Source organism: Fragaria vesca, linkage group LG1 (assembly GCF_000184155.1).
Source record: "Fragaria vesca subsp. vesca linkage group LG1, FraVesHawaii_1.0, whole genome shotgun sequence".
Classification (NCBI taxonomy): Eukaryota; Viridiplantae; Streptophyta; class Magnoliopsida; order Rosales; family Rosaceae; genus Fragaria; species Fragaria vesca.
Window position 1 is genome coordinate 18,521,742 of NC_020491.1, and position 26,630 is coordinate 18,548,371.

Genomic DNA, 26,630 nt, shown 5'->3' on the forward strand with positions numbered 1-26,630 from the left:
GAGAGAGAGAGAGATGAGGACTGTTTATTTCTAGAGTTTTGATTTAGCCATGCAATATTGTTTTTCATGGCCCTTTATATAACCATTATTACGTGAAGAAGAGAAGAGTCTGTTATGTGGGTTTGAATCGTTTGATAATGCTCTTTACACGGCTTTCCCTGTCAATGTTATATTTTGCTTTCCGCAAAGCTTCGCATATCAACTTCAGGCTTCATTTGGTGTAGCTGATGATAAAGATGAGCGATACAATTAGAGAGAAGACCCTCTTCTTCCTACCTAATTTGGTTTATTCAAAACCCAAAAAATACTTTGGTTTCTCTTTGGTACATGGATGCTTAGAGTAACTGAAATCATAGCTGAAAAATTAAAAAAATTTGTTAAAAACTAGACCCATCTTTTTTTTTTTAACTTTTATTAAATAACTCACACACCCTACATATGTTAATGAGGTTTGAACTCATGACCTCAAAGTTGTTAGTTAACACATTAACCAACCAGGCCACGACTCACCGACACTAGACCCATCTTATTACCAGTACAAGGACATTTTTAAGATAAAACTGTGTCAAATGTAGGATTGACCGTTTGACAGAGTTTGGTGCAAAAGATGAAGACCATTTGCCGTTGCTAATACATTGGCCTACAATTTAGCACTTTGGTGCAGAATTGAAGTCAAAGGAAGAGCTTTATGTAGGCATATGATTACAGACTATGAGCCATTTTTGCTGCCTGCCCTGCCCTCTCCTAGCTATTTAGCTAGTTGACAGGCACATGGTTCGTTTATGATATGGTTCATGAGTCCGATCATGAACCTTGGCGCACAATGTGACACACACACACACACTATATGTCGATTTTTGGCTCAATTAATCTCAGTGTGTTGGATCTGTGCTTGTGTGAAACCTTCATTATATATCAACTGATGACTCCTTTCTAAGCAATGTGGGATGAAAGATTGTGTTACATCCTCATATATCAGTGATGACTCCTCGAGAAAGATGGTTTAGCACTTTAGCTGATTGGTAAGAAGGACTAGAAGGCTGAACGAATCACAGCTTTTCTTGTTAGAGCTTCAGCAAGATGGTTTAGCTGATAGGTAAGAAGGCCTAGAAGGCTGAACGAATCACAGCTTAAAGATTTCGAAGAGCAGTAGACGAGCTAGTTGTAGTTAAAGATTTCGAAGTCGAACCTCAAATTGTGTTAGAAATACAGTATTACAGATCCACCACCACGTACAACACATTTAGTGGCTGAGAAGCAAACATTTCGGAGATCAATTTGCATATATGCACAATCACCATATAGGATTCTAAATGTTGCCATGTGCAGTTGCGTTGATATGAAGCATTACTCAATTCTGCTTAAACTGTTCACAACTAGCTGTCTTAAGCAACACCAAAATGCATTTGCATATCTGCACAATCACCATTTAAGATTGTAAAGCATTGATCCTTTTTCTAGTGTCACAAAATGCCTGCATAGCTTCCTCTAGCAAAGAGTTGGAATTCAACTCCAACCAATTTTATCAGAAGAAAAGCAGCTCATAACAGAACAGAAGGCTTGCCATAACATGAGCTTACTCTATCAGTGGACGAAGCCTTGACATGTCATTTGCTGCCTCAAGAATCATTTGAAATGCCAATATAATCGAATACAACAAGCAATATATCTATATACGGAAGCCCCATTTGCATAGGGCGGTCCTAGAGCTTATGAATAAACTGAATTTTGAAATCAACCTAGTTCAATTAAAATTTCAATATTGTTACGTTACTTGGTACTTGATTTACACCATTGTACAATACAACTTTACTGAGGGTTGCTAGAGTCTCTACTCTCTAGGTAGTAACTCCAATTTGACAAACAAACCCACTGCAAATGATTTATTTTGTAATGTTTTCATCTCACTACTGTTTTAATGAATTGACATCCCCATTTGAAAAAAATAAATAAAAAATAAGCAAAATCGAAAGCCTCTATGCTTTTGAGTAGGAATTTGCTTCCACAAATGGAGCATACCGCTCAAAAAGTTGTGTTCTTTTTTCCTGTTCAATAACGAAACCACTTCAAAACTGAGCAAATGAACACTTTATTTTCTAACAGCATCTTTTTCTTTGTTTGCTTTATAGGACTTTTCATAACGAAGCTTACTACAGCGAAGGATTTCCAACCCAACAAAGCATAATTTCCACCCTAACAACGCACAAAATAATGGGCCCTTACTTTTCATCAATCTCTGTAATGGCTTCCACTAAACCGGAGATCTAATTGCACAATCTTCACTGACATTCTGAAAACATAGATTCTGTTCAATATGATGCTACAAAGTATCCTATAGAATCATCATTTACCAGTAAAATGCTGCTTGGTTTCTATAGTGGCAAAAGTAAACAGAAATAATATCTGTTGCTCTTAAGACAAGAACTAATTAGATCCAAAACAGAAATAATACCAAAACAGATCGGTCTCCAACATTAATTAGATTATTCAAACAAGAGTACAGATACTTTTCAAAGAAAATAAATAACTCTTCAATTCTTCATATACATGAGTGCACATAAATTACAGGGGATGTACACTTGTACATTAAACACAAACAATGCAACAAGTCACTGCTAGTTGATGAAACATAAAGTGCACATGCTTTAGAACAAGTCACAATATAAAGACAGAAAATGAAGTCTTTTCCTCTTATAAATTAGGAAACTCACCAGATAACTCAGGATTCAACAATTATGTCCATATGCTGTCCATTTAGGTTGGCTGGAATGGACTTACTTATCTCATCCACTTTCTTAGGCTCTTCAACAATCTTGCAATCAGTGTTTCCGTTTCGAATGTTAATCTGATCCTTACGTTGCACAGAAGCATCCTTTTTGTAGCTACCCATACTGTGCCGATTTGCTGGACCAGCAGCTCCTTTCACTCCTTCTCGTTGGGATACTTTGACCGTATCACTGCAGCTCTTCCTTCGGCCAAGGTTTGGTGACTTAGCACGAGTTGGGGGCATCTGCAATCGAGACAAGGATAACGATTAAAAATATTGAGCCACCAAGCACAGGTATATTATAAAATCTTAATCTGTTTCTTCTTATCTTCTCTACAATGATATACTTTTTTCTGTGTGACCAGGATATCCTATTGATTAACAGCATTAAAAAAACTTAAAATGTCAAACAGGGATAGAGTTTAAATGAGTTTGCATTATGACCTTTTTTAGTTCAGTCTTTGCTGGAGGTCCATCATGGTAGAAACTTGGCATAGGGTTTGCCTTGAACGTTAAACTCTTTCTCAATTGCTTAACAGCTGCCTCTTTCTCTTCCTTTAAGTTCAAATGAGCAGACAAAAAGCCAAGAAAAATATATATTAGAACTCACATGAACTAAATTATAATGTATAGACAAAAAGAAGTTCCAGAGAGAGAAATAGATACTACTACTCCACATAAGAAATAAGTGAAAAAGAATCAAACCTTGGTCCTTGCTTCACTTTGATTTTTCTCAGCCTCGAGTGCGTGATGTTTCTCCTCTAATTTTGAATAAAACTAAATATAGATGCAAAAATGTAAACTATTAGGGACTACTACTCCCACAAGCCATGAAATATACCCCATGTATTAAAAAAACAGTTGAGGCAGTACCTCCTTCCTTTTCTCTGCACGTTCATTACTTCTAAATGTTGGAGCTGATGCCACTGTTGTCCTGGACCTAATAGCTCGTATAGATGCTACTGTACTATGCATGTTTAAGGAATCAAATTCAGCAATGAATAGTAGGAAGACGATAAAGGGACCATACAATCAGACCAAGACTTTAAAATGTAGTAGGATACGAGGAAGCAACAGAACAAGTATCTTCCTCATCAGGATGCTTCTTCCCAACAGGTTGAAATGGCTTCCTTGGTACCAAAGGTGATATTGGCTGCAAAGATGCTTATGGTGATCAACACTTTTAAGACTTCAACATGGATATTGCATACAATCAAGTTAAGTGGAAAGCAGGATAGATGTTTTTCTCATTTTTCAAAGTTTCAATGCATCAATATACATGTTGTACGTGCAGGACTGTGATTTATTGTGAAGTGACTTTCAGAAGATTAAAGCACTGAATATTGGATATCCTTAGACTGGGATTTCTTACCTGCGTATGCTTTGTGGTATTAAGATGCCGCGGATTGCTCGAGTTGGGTGATTTATTGATGGCTTTACCATAATCTAGTACAGCACTGATCGGTCGAGCTCCGCTTGAAGCACGTTTTTCAGTTGCCAAGGTAAATGGCCGCGGAATAGTGTGTTTTGTTTTAGCAATTCCCACAGAAGGTTTTGATGCTTGATTAACAGATGCGCGTGACTTGATTCCATCATTTGTTTTCTCTGAATCCCGCTGAACCTTCTCCAGAGGCTTGCCATTATCAGGCTTCAAGCTTACTACATTCTGATCTTCGTTAGCATTTTCATTCTGACTCAATTGGGAAACATCAACAGAGGTTTCTGTAGTGCATTCCTTTACTTCATAATCCTTTGCTTCAGTGTTTTCCTGCAAATTTTGGGTATGCTCATATGACTCTGAAATCGCATGACCATTGGGAATTCTTATACGATTTGAGTCATTAGAAGCATCCGAATAAATTATGGCACCATCTGACTCCTTGTCCATGCAAATATCTGTAACTTCTATTGCCATTGCACTCGCTATATAGAAGATAAACATCACAATCATATCAATATCACTAATCAGTATGGATTTATCTTGACTCTGAACTCACCATGTTTGCACCATATGCCTATCATTACTTAAAACAATTTCCATTTGTCATGATTTCAAGCTTACAATATCAGTTCATGACATAAGCGGTTTGAGTCGTGCTAATGGAGAACAATTTAACCTACAAATCAAACCTGAAAGATAATAAATACCATCCTCTTGGATATTCTGCTACAGGGAGAAGCACTCATTTCCTTTCCAAAAGGATGGAGATGGAGGAGAGAGAAGAGAACAGAAGAAAGAGAAAGAAATCCATAACACGAACTTAAGAACAAAGAAATGTATGAGACAGTATTTCGAGAAGTAGAAATAATGTTTTAAAGATCACAGTATGCAGAACACAAAGCAGTCACAGAGCAAGTACAGTGGGAAAATATAAAATCAGTAATGTGAGTTGAGTAATTGATTACTTCACATTTAAAAGAATCATTTGAACATTCTGTATGAATCAGTTTTTTCCGCCTCCCTCTATCTAAGAAATCATGGCAATTTTTGTTCAGAGTTTCATGAGATGACAAGGACTTGACATTTGACAATGCCCTACAAATCTTCTCTTCATGACCAAAAAAATTAAAAATAACATTTTTTTCCCTTTAAGTTAAAATCAAAATTGTCTTCATGTATGGACACCCACTGAAAGGATGCACCGTATAGAGATTTTGTCCTGCAGATGCAAATTTCATTAATTAAAATGGGTCCACCCTGCTTTAATTTCAAATCTTAGTGGTCTATTATCCCTTTCTGTCAGCATCAATACTTCAATTAAAAGAGATCACATGCTAAGTTTTGCCATGGGGAGAAACTTTGGATTCTAAATTTGCTCAAGATGCTTTGAAGTGGGAAAAAAAAACAAAAACAAAGCTTGCCCTTTGGTTATAAGACCAACTGAAGAGGATAAAAGGTTACTCCTTTGGTGGTGTGCTTGTAAAAGTGAAAAGCGCTGTTGATAGATAGAAAAATGAAGAAGCAAGAAACAGAATCATTGCCTCCCAAGAGGTGTGAAGACAAGGGGAAGAACACTACAAAATTTGAAATGAAACGTAAAAGTAGGTATTTGTGCACAATCCACAATTCTAATGATGACTCAACATAACACCTGGGAAATTGCCAAATGAAGTGGGGAAAAAAAAACTAACAAAAAAATTTAATTTGATTTCACCAAATACAGAATCCATCAAGAAACAAGTCACCCATTTACATTGAAATTCATGCTAACTCACAAATACTGAATCGAAACAGAACCATTACCACCACATCAACTGCGTTTGAGTGAAAAAGATATTGATCCCGTAATTCAAATTTTCTCTTTGAGCAATTACAACCAAGTTACAACACATCTAATCTCCCAAACAAACAACAGAAGAGCATACACCAAGTAACCAAAGAAACTTTATAACAGTCATGGTTAATTAGAGGCCAAAACAAACAACCCAAACGAACCCAATACACATGCATTTGCTCTCACTGATTTAAACACATTCATATTTCTTCAAAAATCAAACATTTTCTCCAACACAGACGCCCACATAACCCAAAAAGAAATATGAAATGAACCACATTCAGCATAAACTGGCTCAATTCTAAAACACTAACCACATTTCAGTAAACTAAAACACTATTACTTCCCCATGCCCCAGATAAGAACAAAACACCAAAATCCAATTGAAAATTTTCTAAAAATCGTTTCTTTCCTGAGCTACATTATCCCATCTCTTAAACCAAAGATCTAAAGCTAAACCCTTCCCTTCATATCCCCAAATTACAGATTTCAACAATCTCCAAATTCCAAAAACACCAACAAAATCAACCCCAAAATGAGCACAGTAATCACAGATCAAACAAATCGACACTGCATTTCATATAAACACACAAAGCTTAAAGCGCGTATGGATCGAGAAGGCAGAGAGAGAGAGAGAGGTGGCAAATGTAGTAAATTACTCACCGGTTTGGGGCCGAAGTTTGAAGGTGGAAGACGATGTAGAGAGAGAGAGAGGCCTTTGCTCACTGTGGGAACACTCCTCCTCGCCTTATCGAGCTGTTAACAATTTGTGTGAGACTCTCTGTTACTTTGTTATATATGCACCAGGAGCCTCGTCGGCATTTGACGCCGTTTCTTCACGGCAGTGTGTACTTCCCTATTTTGAATATTTTTCTCTTTTAACTCATGATTTTGTTTCTTGAATTTTTTTTTTTTCTTCTAGGATTTTGTTAATATTTTGTTGAAGATGAATGTCTTATTATGTGAAGGGAGATGATTACGGGGTGACTCGGTTTAGGATCGGTTTTCGCGATCGTGTGTTTTAGTCATGGCTTGATTTGGATGTTTTTTCCTGCGTCGAGGCTACAGTTGACGGAGAGGTTATAGTAGCCTTAAGGTTCTAATTAGGTGTAATCTCACTTGTGTTACACATCATGTTGTAGAGAAATTATGTTCAGATCGCAGCAGTTGACTGTCGATAAGATGTTTCTGTTTGTGTTTATTTTGAGACTTTACCTATCTTTTAAGTAAATCACTACAAGAAGTAGCCGATCTTGAGTTCTAGTTTTTAACTCTGTCCTTGTTCTATAGCCAATATCTTAGGAAATTGCTTGTACCATAGAATGTGTGGAATATTTTTCTACCTAGTTGAATACTGTGGAAGGCGACTCAAAGCGGCTAACTGATGCTTTTAATCATCGCAAATGTGTTCCTTGTGGTTTAGTCATGGACATTCGATCGGGAGCTTAATTGCTTGGCTCTTTTAGCATGTTTTGTTTTGTCATATTTGGCGTGAGGCAATTTCTTAGTTGATATGATAGCCTAGCCACTTTAAGTCATTCTTGTCCTTCTCAATTTCTCTGGTTTTCTCAGTTGCCTATCTCCTCAATCTGCCTCTGCATTCTAGCTTGATCTCTATGAGAGGGCGGATGCTTTAGGGGGTTCTGCTTCATAAGTTTGTTTTATCTATCGAAAATAAAAAAAATGTGTTTGAAACTATTCACGTGATACATATTAATTCTTTAGTTAATTAATTGATGATTGAAACAAGCTAAGAAAGGAACAAGATTGGTGCCTAGTCTTTTTAGTGTTGGCTAGCTACTCAATTTGACACTGTCCGGTTACCATGTCACTAATATTTCCATCACATTAAGCTCTCTTCCATCAATTGACGAGTGCTTTGAGGTTCAACATGTCCCCAACACATCACTAGCTTAGTAGCTTATGTCGTACCAGAAATAATCCAGGCCGGATTGAATAACATGTATTATTATGTTGGTATTTGGTAGCTTGATTTTTCAAATTTTGAAGTGCAAGATAGAATTGACCAACTACAAAGCACTGTCGATCAACAACTAGCTTGGAACCTAAATGATTCATCTTTATCCTTTTTGAATCATATATTACCTCCATCATTTGCACAATTTGGAAAATTTCTGGCGCTATAATGTGACGGGGTTAGAGGCCATAACAGAGAAAGCTTGTCAGATTATCAAATAGATAGATAGATATATATAGATGTTTCTAGCTATATCTTAAACAGAAAGCAATAAAAGAGCAGATGTACCATCCATAATTATTGCTTAAATAGAGGCCCATCTCGTGATTATTCCTGCTTAACCCTTTTGATAAAGCCCTAACACCCTCTAATTAAATATGTCAATCCCGATTTCAAAACTCAAAACAACAAAAGAAGAAGAACAACACCTAGAAGTTCAACAACCCGTCTCAAGCTTTAGATAAATATCCCAGTATATAGAGACAAGTCAGACAACACTAACCATATAATAAGTCTCTTTCTTAATTACTATGTTTCAAGACCCGAATTATTGATCCCCACATATAGTAATAGATGGTTGATACGTCTATGTTATAAGCAGTATTGGAATCGAAGTTTAGAAATCTCATTTGCATGTAACATCATAAATATCTAAGTATATATATCCTATCATGGACCCATATATACTATTTCAATGTTCACGTCAATGTAATTAGACTTTTTTTTTGTTTGGTTAAGGAGAAAGAAGCTCTAAGCTTATGATGAACTCTGTCACGATATAAATTGCAGAAAAGGGTGGAAAATTAGCTACTTCCTGACGTGAAAACGCTTACGATTAGTAAGATCATGAAGCCAATTTATATATGAATAGCAAAAATGCACAATCCCACCAATACAAGACGACATATATTTGCATTGTGATTATATATGTTATTGGTAGCAAGAATATTCCGATATATATGTTTAGAAAGGAGGAGCAGTGTTCTTTATTATATATAAGAGATAGAGCATCAAATGGCGGAGGTTATAAACTGCATGCATGTCACCTAATTAGCTAGTATGAAAATGAAGAATGCCAGAAAGCAATATTCTTAACGAGTAGCTCGAAGTATCTGATACGTTTAAAACATTCATGCAGTGGTTGAGAGTTGAGAGAGGAAATGAGAAATTAGGTTAAGTCAGTCACATATATGTTAACAATTATGGGGTGAACCGAAAGCGAGGTTATGTATATTATTGATGTTGATTAGTGGGTTGTTGAAGGCCAATTAACGTGGATAATGAAGATTAAATAATGGATATGTGAGCTGTGATCCCTTTTGTTGTTGTTGGAGACCAGGCTAGCTTAATCAGCTTGTAGGAAATAGGAACCAGTGAACTGTGTACGTGAATGAGATAGATATTCTTGAAGGAGAAAGGGTCTTATGAACTCCACACATGACCGTTCTGGAATTGAAGAAGACACAAACGATATTTTTTTCTACACTGGAATGGACAATAATAATTATGTGCCCTAAATATAATTACTGAGACCTAGTTAAAAAAAAAAATTATATAATTACTGAGAATTGGTATATCTGTCGATGATCTCTTGTTTTTTTTTTTTTTTAAATGAAAAATGATGAACAGTTTATTGATAAACTCATATCAAGATAATCATTATATATCCACCCGCTACCACCTACTATATATAAACAAGGCTTCATAACCTAAAGATTACAGTGATACGTAGTATAAATTACCTATATTCGAAATTCTGGCTCACTTATTTAAAAGCAAGTCTACTCTTGTGATCAATAGCATAGTTTGTAGGCTAAAAAATAAAATTAAACAGTCTCTTTCTCTTTGCCCTTAACAGAAGGGCTTGGGGGTTTGCTAACATACATGTAGCTAGCTTAGCACGTCTTCAACAACAAACTTTTTCTTGTTCTTTGGAGGATTTTTGTTTTTGGAACCAATGGGACGGACTTTCTTTTTCTTTGTTTCAGTAGTTGTTGTCTGCAAATTAAAAAAACACCACCAGAAGCTTCAATCAGGCCAAGAGAAGCAGCAGAGAACTTACTTGGGAAAACAGGTCCTTTCAGTTTTTTAGTCTGAACATCTTTAAAAGCCGATTGGAATATTTTGGGCAGAGGAATTTGAAGCTTGCAAGGAGAAGCTATTTTTTTGAGAAGGGCTTTTCTTTGTACCTTTAGCAGCCAACATATTTGCTTCTTCAAAGAGGCATGCAATCTGCAAATCTTCCATGTCATCTGGTTCCGCAATCATATTTGTACCACATATTTGAAGTGGTTGGTCAACAACACCTAACTCCAAAGTCGGATTAGTGTCTATGGTCTTTTCTTTCTGCATTTCAGGTTTGTCTTTGACTGAAATAATGTCAGCTGCAGGTAGGCACAGATGCAAACCCACAATAGCATTATCGTTCACCTTTTCAATGTCATCCAGAGTGGCTAGGGCATGATCCGATTCCTTGCTTGCCTCAAATTCTTGATCAAACAACTTTTTGATAACAGGTTTACTGATCTTTGGCTCAGTTGGAGGGAACAGTTGTCTGCTAACAGAAGGAATGCTAGAAGTACCTTGAAAATTGAAAGCACCCTGCATAAAGTAGTACCAAAACCAGGAGGAGCTCCTAGGGTTGGTAATCTCTGCTGCACAGTTGCAGTATTTGAACCTGTACGCCCTAGTTTTTGGCACATACCATTTTCATGGAAAATTAAACGATCACAGAACCAATGCAGATGTTCAAAGTTATAATGAATTTCAGCTTCAATCCCATCCTCAAAATGAAGAGTTTTTTATCAGATAAAATGGTGCATCAGAGTCTGCACTCAAACCCTAACAGGAGTGGGCTGGCTATTGGGTCGGGGGCCTTATGTCCAGTTTTTGGATCTCACTCAATTGGATCTAAAATGAATAGGATTGTCCTCCCAACACTATGACACTCATCCAAGCCGTTACCCAAAGGGCAAAAACAAAGTCTAGTAACTGCTAGTGTATTGATAGCTTGGCATCTTGTGTCAGCTAGATGCAGCGAGATAGTCTCATAAGACTTGTAGTACCGCAATTAAGCGCTTTGACGGCTCTAATTTTATGTTTATCTAGTATCTTGTGTGCGACTAGTTTTATCTTCTGCTAATCTCACAATGAGTTAAAATTGTAATCTTTGTGGTCATTGCAACTCCGTCATTCCAGCTTTCGTTTTTATGAATGATTTATTACTTAAAAAAAAAAACTTTTGTTTTAGCTAACTATGCATGGTGCGTCTTAGGACAGTTCTATTGTTTGGACCTCTATATACCTCAGTTCTTGGTCTTGGCTTTTCGGTCGAGATTTCTCTTCTATGCCACTCGACTACGAGTTCTCTTAATTTTGTGCTTCAATTTGGGTCTTTGGGATATTGTTCACTTTTGTATCGTTGCAATTAGTTGTTCTTTTTTCAGTGAGGAACATTCTAAAGGTGCCCCAATCTTTCATGGAAAGCCTCGTGTTGCCCATTTTCAAGCTATTGTTGACAGAGTCAGATTGAAGCTATCAAGTTGGGTGGGTTCATTTTTGTCAATGGCTGGGCGTCTCCAACTTATAAAGTCTGCAATATATAGCATGTTTGTCTACACGTTTCAAGTGTATGAATGGACAGTGTCCTTAATAAGGAAAGTTGAGAGATGGTGCCAAAACTTCCTTTGGTATGGTAATATTGATAAACGTGGAATTCCTCTGGTCTCTTAGACGTCTTGTTGTGCGCCAATTGATGAAGGAGGTTTGGGGCTTAAGAAACTTGATGTGCTAAATAGGTCTAGCTCTTTTGCTCAAGCGTTGTTGGGAAATTTTTACCTCATCATCTGAAGGTTGTTCCTTTATACGAAATCATTTTTCAAGGCGTCGTTCTTATGCTCCATCTTCTATATGGCCTAGAGTGCACAAGTTTTGGGGATTGGTGCAGGATAACACTCGGTGGTTGATTGGTGCAGGAGACAAAATCTATTTTTGGAGGGCATGCCTTTCATTGAATTTTTTGGTACTCATGGTGCTATGAATGATAATTCTTCATTGGTCTCAGACTATATTGATAATGGCTCTTGGATTTTGCCTCCTCTTTTACAAATCAATCTCCCGGCAGTGTGCAATTTGATCTGTCAAGTTCCTATTTCCATAAATCCTTCAATGGAGGACAATAATTAATTTGGCAAGCTTCTTCTACCGGAGAACTAACCGCTAAACAAGCCTTTCTCTTTCTACAACAAGCATCTCCAATAGTGCCATGGGGTAAGCTTTGTGGTCTAAATTTATTTTGCCTCATATGTCCTTGCATGCTTGGAAGGTTATAAGAGGTACAATAATTTCAGATGATCTTTTGCAACGTAAGGAGTAGCATTGGCTTCACGGTGTGAATTTTGTGGTAATAGTACTGAATCTCTAGATCACATCTTTCTCCATTGTTCTTTTGCTACATCAGTTTGGAATCACTTTATTTACATTTTTGAAATTGACCTTGTTCCAAACACAATTGCTGAGGTTTTTATATTGGGTTTAGACATGGAGAGGAGTCCTCAGCTTAAAGAACTTTGGCTAATATGTTTCACTTCTATTCTCTGGTGTATTTGGCATGCAAGAAATCAGATCAGGTATGAGAGCAGGACTTTTTCAGTTGTTGGGGTTTGTCGCCTAGTTTCAGGGCATATCCAAGCTTCTAGTAGATTAGCAACTGGTCACATGCATAATACAATTCGTGATTTGCGTATATTGAAAAGTTTTGGTGCTTGTTGTTGATCGAGGCGTATACCTAGAATGGTTGAGATCATTTGGCATCTCCCCCCCCCCCCCAAATCATTGGATGGATTAAAATAAATTCAGATGGTGATTAGAAGCATGAAGAGGGTATTAGAGGTTTCGGCGCTGTTTTTCTCGATTATAAAGGTCAGTTTGTTGGACCTTTTGCTTCTAATATTGATATTCCTAGTTCCATTGCGGCAGAGGTAATGGTAGTGATCACAGCTATAGAGCTTGCTTGGGTTCATGATTGGAAGCACATTTGGTTGGAGGTAGATTCTTCTACTGTACTTGACTCCGCTCTCCTTCACTTGTGTCTTGGCAGCTTCGAGTTAGGTGGTTGAATTGTCTATACAAGATCTCTACAATGACTTTTAAATCTTCTCACATATTCAGAGAAGGAAATAGGGTAGTAGATGCTCTAGCTATATTCATGGAACTTCTCTGTTTGAGCAAGTATGGTGGGATGTGCCTCATCTATTTATCTTGTCCTATTATGAGCGTGATCTTTTGGGTCTGCTAAATTTTAAGTTTCTGTTAATTCGTTTGTTTTTGCTATATTGGTTTGTTTTCTTGGTATTAGATTATTTTTGTATTATATGGCTGACATTGGCCTAGTCCTCCAGGTTATTGTATATTTTTTATTTTTTCAATAAATTTTCGTGGGGGGAGTGGGGGACGATGTTAGTCTCTCTACGCTTACCAAAAAAAAAACGGAGAATTAATTGTAATGGGATTACACAACTCAAACAGAGTTTTTATTGCTTTATATATACTCTCATTAGTATACAAATATGGATACAAATCAATAACGTTAATGCACAGTAAAGCTAATAAGGAAATAAACAGAAGATCTGGAATTAATTCATGGGTGGTTAATTGCAGATTGGTCAATGACCTTCATGACTGAATCCTTGATTGATTTACTGAATCCTTGATTGATGAAGAGTGATTACATTCCTTAACATTCCCCCGCAAGCTGATCAGAAGTGCACGAACGGGAAGCTTGGAGACCAAAGATGAGAATCGTGCAGATGCAAGACCTTGAGTGAAGAGGTCTGCAAGCTGGTCAGTTGTACAAAGATAAGAAACTTGAAGCTCCCCGCAAACAACCTTCTCATGAACATAGTGATAATCGACCTTAACATGCCGAGTGCGAGTATGATATACCGGATTGGAGGCAAGAGAGATGGCACTTGTTGTCACACCATAGTTTAGGGCAACTCAGAGGAAGACAAAGATCCTTAAATAAGTGCCGAAACCATGAAATGGTAGCAGCAGTATATGCAAGCTGACGATACTCTGCCATGAAATGGTAGCAGCAGTAGCAGCAGTAATTACATTCCTTAACACATTCTACTGATTCTAGCATGTTAGATAGGAATTTTGTTCTCTGGGTTTGGCTTTAGCATATCCTGCACCCATTTTGTAATTTTGCTCTTATTCAATAAACTTACGGGAGAGGACGAGGAGTTGTCCTTCCTCTTGGTTACCTAAAGAGAGAAATTCATATATATATAGATCTTTGCAACTCAACCTGATTAGTTCAAATTAAAAAAAAAACCTGATTAGTTCAAATTCGTCGATATTTAAGATGATACGTACTGTTAATATGGACTCCCGTACAACGTTCTATATCTCTTGACTTATGTTGTTGCTTTCACTTTGATATATAACGAAGTATATTAATTGCTAATTAACTGTCGGTACTAGCAGCTTAACTCTTAACCCGGCCTCCTTCAGTTGTTGTAAAACCACCGAGACATCGTCTATCATTAATCATCAAATTAGTTCAATGTTCCGGTTTCCGGATTCAGTTATGATTTTATTTTATGTTTTATTAGGTTAGTGGTAATAATATGGAGCTTATTCTGATGGTGGTGTTACGTACGTATCTTAAGGCTCACTTAAGCATGCATATGACTCAGTTTTGACGTAGTCCGGATCCGTAGAGGGTCGGTTATCACCAATCTTCTCATTTCAGTATGGATCACTGTTTCATCCCACCACCACAGAAAAAACACTTTGCATGCATTAGGCATATAGTTCTTTAGCAAGTTATAACATTCGAATTTTCAACAACGAAGAAAGGAACAATCATATAGCCAAGTAGTAAGATATTGTCCTACTTGTAATCTGACTAGTGACTAATCTCCCTCATGATATGGAAAAAAAAAAAAAAAAAAAATTAGATCGTAAGTTTGTAACACTTTGCATTAAGCAATAAGCATACAGTTTCTATAGCGGAGTTGTAAGAGCATAATAAAGAGATTGATTCAGCAATTAAGAGCTGATTATGTCCTCTTATAGAGGTTTATATTCATTTTAGCTTGAATCTAGCAGTTGAAAACTGTATGGCTACACACACACGTATATGCCTTAAATCATTGTAATTTATCTACGTACAGTACAGATACAAGCATCAATGATTCAATGGTTGAGTTCTAAATCTGGACTCCGAAATTGATGGAGCCCCGACCTATGACCCAGGCCCAGAAACTCAGACACGCTTTATTTATTTATTCTCGTTAAACCCAATAAATTTTGGGGTTTCTGGGTTTTTCTTTTTCAATTCTTCTCTCAGCCCCCGCCCTTTCTAACGGCACAAACTCCGTCTTCTTCACAATCAGCAATTCCTTTCGAGATCCAAACAAAACCCAAATCCGCCGGGTCCTTCAAATTTCTGGGCTGCTCGTTCTTCTTTCCGGTAATTCTACGCTCTCATTATTTCCAAGGGTTAATTTTTGAGCTTAGAGAAGTTTATGAAACTCTAGGTTTTCTGTTTTAGGTTTGATTTGATTCTCATGTCCACTACTTAGTTTAACCTATGAACAGTTATTGATATCAAAATGGTCTATATAGGATAATTTGTTGTCAAGTGAAGTGAAGTGTGTTGGTCTACTAAGTTTAACCAATGAACATTAACTGAAATTACAGCCCTTTTTTATTGCTTAGTCAAGTGCAGACTGCAAAGGAGTCTGCTTTGGGTATCCGACACTCTGTCATTGTTTTCAGTTTGTTGTAGTTATTTATGTATGTGTCATATTGTTACGAGTTTCTTCTTGCTTAGAATTATATACAATTGGGTTCATGTTAGTACATAAGTTACTAAGCTGCCAATTATTGGCCTTGCTACGTCAAAACTGCCTATGATTTTCATGTGTCATGCTTTCCCCACCTGTTGAAATCAGATAGTTTGTTGATTGAATTTATAATTGGTATGTACTAGTAGTTGAGTTTGATGACCAGTGATAAGTCAGGGTATCTTCGTATCTTGTGGTTGTTGATGCAGTTACGATCTGGGAAAATGGAAGTAGTTTTCCAGAAGATAATGATAAACCTAAAGCTGGTGGCTTGGGAACCAACTTTTACCTTCCTTGGTGTTGGGGATTGTCGTGCAAGCTGGAGACTGAAGCATTGAAGTGGGGCGAAATAGCAAGCAACTCGAGAAGGACAAGGGCTCCACAAGGTATTGTATCTTTGCCTTTCTATGTTTTAGCAAGCACCACAATCCACATTGTTCTGTTGTTACTGCATTAGAAATTGGCATTTTACAGGTTGTTGGGGATCGTCATGGTTCTCTCAGTGAACTAGCGGCCGCTTGGGACTCAAATAAAACAGCCCCGTCTCGTGCTCATTTACCTACTGTTTTTATATGCATCTGTTTAGTCAAAAAATGATCCTTATGCTCACCTAATGGGATACTTTAACTATTTTCTTTTGACCATGACAGTTATTCTACATGTTCAACAAATTTAAAAAGGTTGGATTTAAAAGACACTCATTTAAATACATCTAGATTTTCTCTGTTTCTTTAAGTAATTAATTAACTTTTTTTTTTTTGGGATTTGTAGGAAAATGTAGAAAAATCTGAAGGGAAAGCAGGGTGGTGGAGAAAATCCGATGAGACCACAAAGTGAAAGAGGTACAAACAGGTAATGCTGTTTCTCCTTGCTTCTTTTTGTATTTTTTACTCTGGTAAGAACCCTTTCCCTTCTTTACATGTTCTTTTTCTTTTAACATTATGATAGGGTGTTGATCATGCTCATGATTTTTGGTAGTGGAACTTTAGCATAGTATAAGCTGAGGAAATTGTGAGGAAGAAAATTAGGTTGGAGTGCATGCTTAGATTAGACTTGAAGGAAAAGAGAGGATACCTACTATTACTGTTGTGAACCAGCCGAAAGAAATTCTAGATGAAGAAGTATGCATACATTTCGTTAGGCGAGCTTTTAATATTTGTGATTCTAGTATATTGGAGTTATGACTTGGGCATCTGTTTATTTTATTTTATGACGACTATATCCTTGTTTGTTTTGGCTGGTCTTAATATGAATGTAGTAGAGTTCGTTTACTCAAGAAGACAAGAACCATATATTTGTAATCTTCCTAGATTCTTTGGTTGTTGGCTTATGGGTAGTGTTTTGGTCAGATAAATCTGGAAGTAATTTAATCTGAAGGGACAGATCAGCAATGTGTTTCTCCTCAACTATGTTATCCTATTATACTCAACATTATCGCTTCTGTCAAAGTGTTAATATGAACTTTACCATTTGGTCCAACCAAATATGTAATTGTTAGTGCCGGTGCAGCTTTCAAGTTCAAGTATTTCAGGGTCATACAGTATTGGAAAAACAAATATCTTAGCCACCCGATTCTGTTCCTACCAAATATGTTATTGTTAGTGTTGCAACCAGTCAACCACCTTTTAAGTTCAAGAATTTCAGGGTCATACAGTATTGACTACTGAAAAACTAAGTTCTTAGCTACCCAATTTTGTTACTATGAGTTTTCTATTTACGAACGTTTTACTTTGTGGAAATGTATGCCTGTGGACTCTCTATTAACAACATACAACATTATCCCTTTCTGCTTGTGCTCAAATGGTGGGGAATTGCATATTCTTGTGGGCTATTTTGGTGAAATGTTATTCTTGCCAATAAAAAATTTCTATGATTATAGTTGTGCTCTTTCCAGTTTGTATTAATTTCTGCGTTTTAGATAAAGAAGGTCAATCCTAGGAAATTAAATCCATATTATAAGGATGATGGAAGTGGTTTTCCAGAAGATAATGATAAACCTAAAGCTGGTGGCTTGGGAACCAACTTTTACCTTCGTTGGTGTTGGGGATTGTCGTGCAAGCTGGAGACTTAAGCATTGAAGTGGGCGAAATAGCAAGCAACTTGAGAAGGACAAGGGCTCCACGAGGTATGCTATCTTTGCCTTTCTATGTTTTAGCAAGTATCACAATCCACATTGTTCTGTCTTTACTGCATTAGAAATTGGCATTTTACAGGTTGTTGGGGATCGTCGTGGTTCTCTCAGTGAACTAGCGGCCGCTTGGGATCAAATAAAGCAGCCCCATCTTGTGCTCGTCTACATGCAATACAAAGTAGAAATAAAGGTCTGATGTGGAACAGCAGCCAGGTTTCAACAATGACATGGATAAAAAGGTATATGGGAATAACCCTGAGCTTTTTATTTGTGGAAAGTTTACAACAGTGAAAATGTGGAGTAAAGTTTATAAACCATATGTTAGGTAATAGTTAGTGTTGCTAACTTTCTTACAAGCTACATGTTTGTGACTCCCAGGACACTAGCCGGCCCTATCTAAAGGATGTATCTATACGACTTCCTAATATGGGTAGCCTAATGTTCAAAATTCTTGATCCTGGAGAGAGTAAAAATGCCAAAACAGTCAAGATGTCTTTGTCAAGGACTCTACTCTTCTAGCGGATGCAGTGTCTGGCGTAAACAGGTTTTCCTACGATGGAAGATTCTTGAATGAACTTATTTGTAAGCAGACAAATGATCTCACAATCCTGTTAACAAAAATGTAATAGGCACGAGAAAACCCAGCAAAGTCATGCAGCTGCCTCTAAAGGTGAACCGAGTGCGAACCAGCTGGCAGCTAAGGCTTACCAGCTTCGTGTGTAAGGGAAGCTTGAAGAAACTGAGGAACTTCTGGTAAGACGTATACACTTTACGCTAGTGTTTCAGTGGATTGAGAAATTTGATGTGAAAACCCAATACTTTTTAGCAACTTGATATGAAATTATATCCAACATATGGTGCACTGAAAATTCTCTTCTTCATTAAGCTATTTAGTCTTATCTTTGTGTAGGAACTGTGCTTTCCCTTATTCACCTGTTTCTTTGATTATTTGTTCTTTGATCGCTGGGTGATTTGAATTAGTACTTAGAATGGTGCCAGAGGTGGTTTGGAGTGGTCTTGCTGCGATTAACATCTTTCTTGTCTTGGGTTGAAGAATTAAGCTGCCAGAGTTTCTGATGGTTTTGATTTTCTGTTCTTTTGTTTCTGTAGGAATTGAAATGTTAGGCACATAGCACTTAGCAGTTGAAGAGATTCAATATACCTTTATTCTCTTAATTAAATTTGAGATGCTTCTTGTTTAGATTTCAGTTCACAGTTTTATCTTAAAGGCATTCACCTATTTGATGTGATACATTTGATTAAAGGCCATGATAATAGGGTAGTTTCTCTCAGTGTGTTAATGAATTAAACTAAGCTTCTGATGTCAGAATTTAGTAAGGAGATGTAATTCCTAAAGGATCATGATCTTTCTTCTAGAAGGAATGTGATTCTTTTCCAAGTTTGTTAAAACCTTTCTAAATCAGACCATTAGGTTATGTTCTTCACATAACAAAAGACCCAGAATTGGAGGACCCCCTCGAGGACTTAGTCTCACCTAAGGATGTTCAGTCAATTTTGTAACATAATTTTTGCATTTTGAATTCGATGGAAAACGCTTTTTCACCATCTACTTTAGGCCTTTCTTGTGCGGGTTGTTAACCGAAAAGTGAGACTGAGCATGTATTGATTTACAATATTGTAGTGTATTAGCAAATTGATATTGATATCAGTACATCTACAAGAATAAAAAAGAGACTAGCTAAAACAGGGAGAGAGATATTGGACATGAAGCCAAAAGTTGAAATTCAGGTTGTCTAAAGATGTAGTTGCTGAATTCATCCGAGTTGATGTAGAACATTGAAATCATATTTAGCAAAACTGAATTCTTCATCATTGGTACTGTCTTGTGGCTCGCTAATGGCTTGCTTAGTGAAGGGAAGTCCACTTTATGTGGCCAGAGCTAAACCCTATACTAGAAGAGAATATGAAATTGCTTTGCCTTGCGTCATATCCTATAGATTTAACACGGTTTCAATGTCCTTACTAAATCATGTTTTTCTAAGTCTTTTTTGGTGTTTAGAGTGTGAGAACTATACTTGGTTGGTTACTTAGTTTTGCATTGTATTTCTTACTACAGCTACACCTTAGTCTGCTATGATTTGCTTGCTTCCCTTTTCAGATTTCTACTAGGATCAGACAAGAACTGAATCATTTCATAAAAGCACTAATAGTTCATATGTTGAATTTTTTGTGCAGGAATCATTCCCCTGCAAATACCATGAGACATGTAAGCTGGAGTTCCCCTCAAAAAAAGCTGTCAACAAGCACGTGGAGAAGAAACACAAGAATGAGGAGGGGCATCAAAAGCCTGGTAAGAAGAATGAGGGTGATAGGTGCATAATTATACATTATTTATATCGAATTTCCCTATACTTTCTTTGTTTGTTTGGTGTGTTTTCTAGTTATTTACTTTATGTATTTGTTTTATAGGTATTCCGAAGCAAATAAGAAGAAAAGAAGGAAAAGAGGGAGTGGAAGACGAAATTCAGAAATCTGTCTTTGAAAGTCAGCCAACTACAACGGAGCACTAAGGGCAGCTCGAGAAGAACCAGATGATGAGTCTTATATCAACAGAAAGCTACGGATGTCAGATTTCCATAGTATTTTACGGTTCGTGAATATCATTTTCCTAGAAGAAGTTATGGCTAATTTAGTACCATAAGGTCAATCTGCGCGCGAATCTGACTCTTGATGGGAATTTGTGTTTTGAGGCCCAAATCACACTGGGAGGCCCATAGACGAGTTTGTACTTCATTACCCAACTTTTTATCTCGATGTGAAGCTGATTATGAGAGTTAAATGAGTTGGCACATTTACATTGGTCCTACAGATGTACACCAATCAAAATGTCCAAGGAAACCTAAATCAAGAAGGATTGGTTGAAACAAGCAATATAAAAGCCTGTGCTATCATTCTTGACGGGGCCTTCTCTTCTTCTTCTCCTCCTCCTCGTTCTTCTGCGTTTTTATTATGTTTATTTAGGCTCTCTTAGTTAGGGGCTGCTTGAAGCCCTAGACATGAACAACAAGATTATTTGAGTTTTGGTTTTAGTTTTTTTTTAATCCAAGATGAGACTTTGTTTACTATTTCTGCGTTGATGAATTCTTTTCATGTTTGCTTTGAGTGCACGCTTAGTATACATGTTAGGGTTCTATAGCTTTGATTGTTTGATGCCAGTGTCAATATCGGACTCCTCAAACTATCTAGAGAAGCAATTGTTAGTTCTCACTAGCAAGTAAACCAAATCCTAGGTCTAGCAAGGCGCTAAGTTTATTGCGATGCCTTGTGATGTCTCAAACTCTTTTCGAACTTAAGGATCTCTGCATGTTAAATCTAATAAGCGTACATTTAGGTTGCATTGCATGAGATTAGTTAGGTGTAGAGCTCTTTCTGCCTAGCGTACAAAGTAAGAAAGGGTAATAGGTTGTGTTTCAAGCGTACCGAACCAACCTGAGCATCTTCATCTAGATTAATTAAACTATAACTAAACAAATTGTCTTCTGTGTGATTGTCGGGGTGGATTGCATCTTCCCCTAGTTTTATTTCCTGTTTTCCAAAACCGAAACCAAAACCACTTTTCGTCACTTTCTGTCCTTTGTTTTCCAGTATTTATTTGACATAGCAAACGAACTCTGATTCATCTGAAATTTTGTATGTGAGTCCGTCTGTCTATATAGTTAGAGTGTGTAAATTTTCGTATTTTTCTGACTTGTTTAGGATAGTCAACTAATTAGGTTTTCGACTGCTGGTCGCTAGGATCAGTAGTCACTTTTGTGACATCTTTTGAGTAGTTAGATTCATTTAGTCCTCTGCGGGAATGACCCTTATTTACCCATGCTATAAACGACGATCTAGTAGTGAATAAGGAAAATAAATTGGTTTAGAAATAACCGACCAGAGGGTGAAAGCAGCACAATGAAAAAGAAGAAGCACCACCAGACATTGGAGAAAAGGAAGAAGATGGGAGCAGTAAAGACCATTCCTTGCCCTTGCTGCAAGAAGCTTCTCCGCACTGAAAAGGATGTCAAAGATCACAACAAATGCTGCCTTTGAAAAAAGGGGTCCAAGAGAATGATGAGTACAGATGAGATATTATGTGTTCATAACATAGCAGGCTGGTTGTACATAATGCTGGCATGAACAAGGAGGGTTGGGGGGGGGGGGGGGGGGGGGGGGTGGTTTGGGTTGTGTTTAAGCTTGATTTGATATGACATGGGAAGAAACTGTAAAAAAAGATGCATTCCTGTGAGGCTTAAATTCACTTTGTGATTCATTGACTTTTTTCTAGAGATCTACTCATAACAATGTAGCAGGTGTTATTCACATAAAACACATGGTGCTTTCCTTCCGTCTCAATTACTGCACCAGTTCATATTTCAATGACATTTACATAAAGTAGCAGGCATAGTGATTGGAACAGATCAAGTTAAAAATTACCAGAAAACACAGGGTGCTAGAGCTCCTTCCTTTAGCATTGAACCTTACATGCTTTCCTTCTCTCTCAATTCCCATGCAAATTTCATCAATCTTATTGATTAACACTTTTTGCGAAGAAACTTCTACATCATCAGGCCAATCATCCAGAGTCATTACTCCACATTTAGCTACTGCCCAAGCCTATCTTTGCTTACACTCGCTCTAACACCAAAACCAATCCCACCTCCATTGAAATCCTTATCACCGCTCACTCCAATATAATATCCATGGCTGTTTAGTGTAGAAGGAAATCTAACTGTTTTTCCTTTTCAATATAAATTTACGGTTGAAATTCCCAGTAAACAAAACTTTACTTGGAAAAGAGTAGATGATAATTTAAGAATCATAAGATTGAGAAATGAAACAGATCAGAAAGATTGTAGGTACCTTTGATGCAGGCCCTCAAACCATATTTCAAAAAAAGAATACGAGGGATGAGCTTAGGCCCTCAAACCACATGTTGCATGTCTCTCTTGTAACTCCTTCACCAAAATTAGCATGCAAGTCACTCTTGGAGCAATTCTGTCTCCATGACCCTTGTGATGATCGATATATATCTAATATGTGAAGAGAACATGAATCTGCCGGTTGATTTGATGAGCTAACTAACAGTTAAATATATATTTAACTGTTACAGGAAAGAACCAAGGCAGCAGAGAAGATATAAGAAGGTAATAAGACAATACAAACTGAACGGTGGAGATGTGATTTAGTGATTGAAAAGTTTGCAGAAGTGATCTACTCATATACACCTACAAACTGAACGGTGGAGATGTGATTTAGTGATCGGAAAGTTTGTCAAATATCCTATCCTTAGAAATAAACAAAAAAGGGATCCCTCATTAAAATGGCCATATATATATATATATATTTCCAGAAGGCTATAAGAAATGTATTATTAGCCGGAACATGTAACTTTATTCATCTTAGAAGTAGAAGATTGATCCATTGGATATATGATGATCGATCTGTATGGAACTATATATAATTAATCCAATTTTTTCTCTGCTCATGATCACGCACACTTCCAAAAATGGGAGAAATAACATGCCGATCATTTACAACTGATCGAGGTTGGCACAACCCAGATTGATGGCTGTTTGCTATTCTTCGAACAGTAGCTATGAGCGGTGTCGATCATTAAAAAGTCTTCTAAAACCATAGACACCAAAATCATGGAGACCTTTGCAACCACTTCCTGCATGATCGTCATCATATATGATTGAATTATAAGCAACATGATAAGCATGATCTCCTCAAAACTCAAAAGTTTACACATGTTATCATTCACCTAAAATTCTTCTCTTAGCCCACCGATATTGGTCGAAATTTGATTCGTGACCTTTGAGGCTTTGAACTTTGTCACTTGTATCATTGTATGGCATCATCGATCTTCACTTCTTCAGCAAAATAATAATAATACCTTCGGACCATTCTTTCTTATCCGAGTTCACCAAAAATTTCTTCGTGGAAGAATTAGTTGATAAATCAAAGGAGATCAGTGTTACTGATCCTAAATCAAAGCATTGCCATATCAGCTCTAGCTTAATTAATGGTGATCCAATCTCTTAATGGCTGAATCAATTTCTTTACTATGTTTATATTCGTTACCTTGATTCTAGCAGTTGAATTTGTAGCAATTATTGTCAATTGATGTACATAGAATATATATCCGTCAAACCTTTTAAAGGGCTATTCCACTAACCAATGCTTTTTTGTGGTCATTTCGAGAGATGGCAGCACTGCCAACACACCGTTGGATATATCTTTTAATGACCTCGGATTGGCTGAGATTAGATTAAAAAATTCGACATATTTGAGATGTGCAACATGGAATTACAAAGCACACCCATCTTTCATTCTATCAAAGTTGGCTGAACTTGAGTTCTTAATCTGGTGAACTATAAGGATGATGGAAGACAGTGATGAACCTAAAGCTGGCCGCTGTGAACCGACTTTGACCTTCCTCTGTACGTTGTTGGCCTGGGGATGGAGATGCAAGTTGGAGACGTACGTAAAGCATTGAAGCGGGCACAAGAGCAAGAGCAAGCAGCTCGAGAAGGACAAGCGCTCCACGAGGTGTATGTGCTATCTTTGCCTTCTAGGTTTTAGAAGCAAGTCTCACAATCCCTTGCTAGGTCACTTAGAGCCAAATGTGTTGTGGGAGGGAAAAATTAAAAAATCAAACTTGTTTGAGCCGGTTGCCTTTTTCTCTACGGCTTTGATGTGTATTACGTACAATCCTAATTGCAACAGACTTTTTTTTCCTAATCAGACAGAGTCTGTCTCCTGAATTCTGATTTATAACCCTAATCTATGAGGGATTACATATTATAAATACAACATATATTCCAAAAGGCTAGAAAGTACAAACGAAAAGAAACGCAGCAAACCTAAAGCCAAACCGAATCGACGTACAGCACAACCCCTAGCACCCAACTGATCAAGAGCTCAACTTTTGTTTCTGGGTTCATTTCATATAATCATGGATTCTTTGCCTATGCACCTGCTGGAATTAGTTATAGAAGGATTAACGTCGTTCTCAGACTTTGTCCACTTCAGTGTCGTCTGCAAGTCATGGTATTTTGCAGCAAAAGATCATTACAACCGGCGAACTATGTTAGTCTCGAGTTGTCATCATCCTCCTCCGATGCTAATGATTTGCTCTGATGAAGAAGATACATGGAACTTGTATGACTTTATGAATAACAAGCTCCTTGGTATGCAAGTAAATGTACCTAGTAAGAGATTTTGTGCGTCAAAAGGATGGTTAATAGCTATGGATAAGAACTTTGCAGTAACCTTAATAAGGGTTAAAGGGAGAAGAGAGAAAGAAAATTCAGTCATTTATCTTCCTCCATTGACCATTCCAGAGGGACGTGAAGCGAAATGGTCTGCAGATTGTGACAAGTATGTCTTCAAGGCTAGTATCTCAGCCGATCCAATATTAAGTGTGAATGATTGCATCGTGACCATTATATATCGAGGATGGAATCAACTGGCTTTTATAAGACTTGGTAAGGACAACACATGGAATTATATAAGTGAAGATAGGTGTATTGGTACTCATTTTGAAGAAGTTGTTCATGCTGAAAATAAAATCTATGCGGTTGATTATTTGTCCAAGCTCTGGACTATTGATATTACTTCCCAGTGTCACGAAGATGATGTTAAATTGGTGGCAGACGGTGGTAAACCAAGTGATTACTATGTTAAAAGTTATTTAGTGGATTCCAGTGGAGAGAAAGAATTGTTGATGGTTCGAAGATATTATTATCATGGAGTAAACAATAACAAACGTGTGACAAAAAAATTCAAAGTGTACGAATTGGATTTCAACGGGTGTCGATGGGTCGAGAAAAGAACCTTACGTGATGTTGCTCTCTTTCTTGGGGATAACTCTTCAATATCTGTGCCAGCTTCTAAGTTTCCAGGATGTTTGCCTAATTGCATATATTTTACTCATGATGATGATGACGTAGGCCGTGAATATGAATTTTTTCATGATTTTGGTGTTTATGATGTAAAAAATAAGAGATTTTTATCAGTCGACACCACTCATGCAGCAACGCTAGTGAAAAAGAGCAAACGACCATCGATATGGGTTTTGCCAACATTTCAGTTGTAAATTAATGCATTATTGCCTAGTATTTTAAACTTATTTTGTTCCTTGCAGTTATTTATTTGAAAGATTTTATATACGTTCTTAGAATGCAAGCAAGACAATGTACGTTTAATACAACTAGCTAGGAATTGCCCGTACAGTGATTTCGAGAAAACTTGTTTCTTCACAAGCCCTCCACCAAAAGCTTCCGAGCCACCCCCGGAAACCACTCAAAATCCTATATCCTTTCAGATTTAGCTCAACTTGAAGAATTAAGGAATGGATCAGTACGAAGGTTAACTTCCATACATTCTCACAAGCAATATATGGATCACTGTTTCATCCCAACCACCACAAACAAAAACACTTTGCATGCATTAGGCATATAGTTCTATAGCAACTTAGCAAGTTATAACATTTGAATTTTCAACAACGAAGAAAGAAACAATCATATAGCCATGTAGTAAGATATTGTTGTACAGCAATATATAGTAATCTGACTAGTGACTAATCTCTCTCATGATACGAAAAAGAAGACTCGAT

At 37.1% G+C, this 26,630-nt stretch overlaps 2 protein-coding genes across 2 annotated transcripts; one reads left to right on the top strand and one right to left on the bottom strand.

Moving 5' to 3' along the window:
* Positions 1–2,504: 2,504 nt before the first annotated feature.
* Positions 2,505–6,753, bottom strand: LOC101300956. Its single transcript, XM_004288397.1, has 8 exons — positions 6,706–6,753; positions 4,765–4,884; positions 4,140–4,690; positions 3,832–3,920; positions 3,641–3,734; positions 3,473–3,544; positions 3,212–3,322; positions 2,505–3,010 (listed from the first exon to the last, which is right to left on the bottom strand). Exons 2-8 carry the CDS (start codon positions 4,787–4,789, stop codon positions 2,720–2,722), a joined length of 1,233 nt encoding a protein of 410 aa, XP_004288445.1. The 5' UTR covers positions 4,790–4,884; positions 6,706–6,753; the 3' UTR covers positions 2,505–2,719.
* An 18,215-nt stretch (positions 6,754–24,968) lies between these two features.
* LOC101293730 (probable F-box protein At1g65740-like) lies at positions 24,969–26,111 on the top strand. Its single transcript, XM_004289431.1, has one exon. The coding sequence runs from the start codon at positions 24,969–24,971 to the stop codon at positions 26,109–26,111; it is 1,143 nt and encodes a 380-aa protein (XP_004289479.1).
* Positions 26,112–26,630: the final 519 nt, after the last annotated feature.

Excerpts from the sequence above, each read along its gene's own strand:
- LOC101300956 (XM_004288397.1), bottom strand. The coding sequence starts at position 4,789 with ATGATAGGCATATGGTGCAAACATG. Across the intron at positions 3,323-3,472 it reads AAAGTGAAGCAAGGACCAAG|GAAGAGAAAGAGGCAGCTGT; the intron begins GTTTGATTCTTT and ends TTGAACTTAAAG. Across the intron at positions 3,011-3,211 it reads CAAAGACTGAACTAAAAAAG|ATGCCCCCAACTCGTGCTAA; the intron begins GTCATAATGCAA and ends TCTCGATTGCAG.
- LOC101293730 (XM_004289431.1), top strand. The coding sequence starts at position 24,969 with ATGGATTCTTTGCCTATGCACCTGCTGGAATTAGTTATAGAAGGATTA.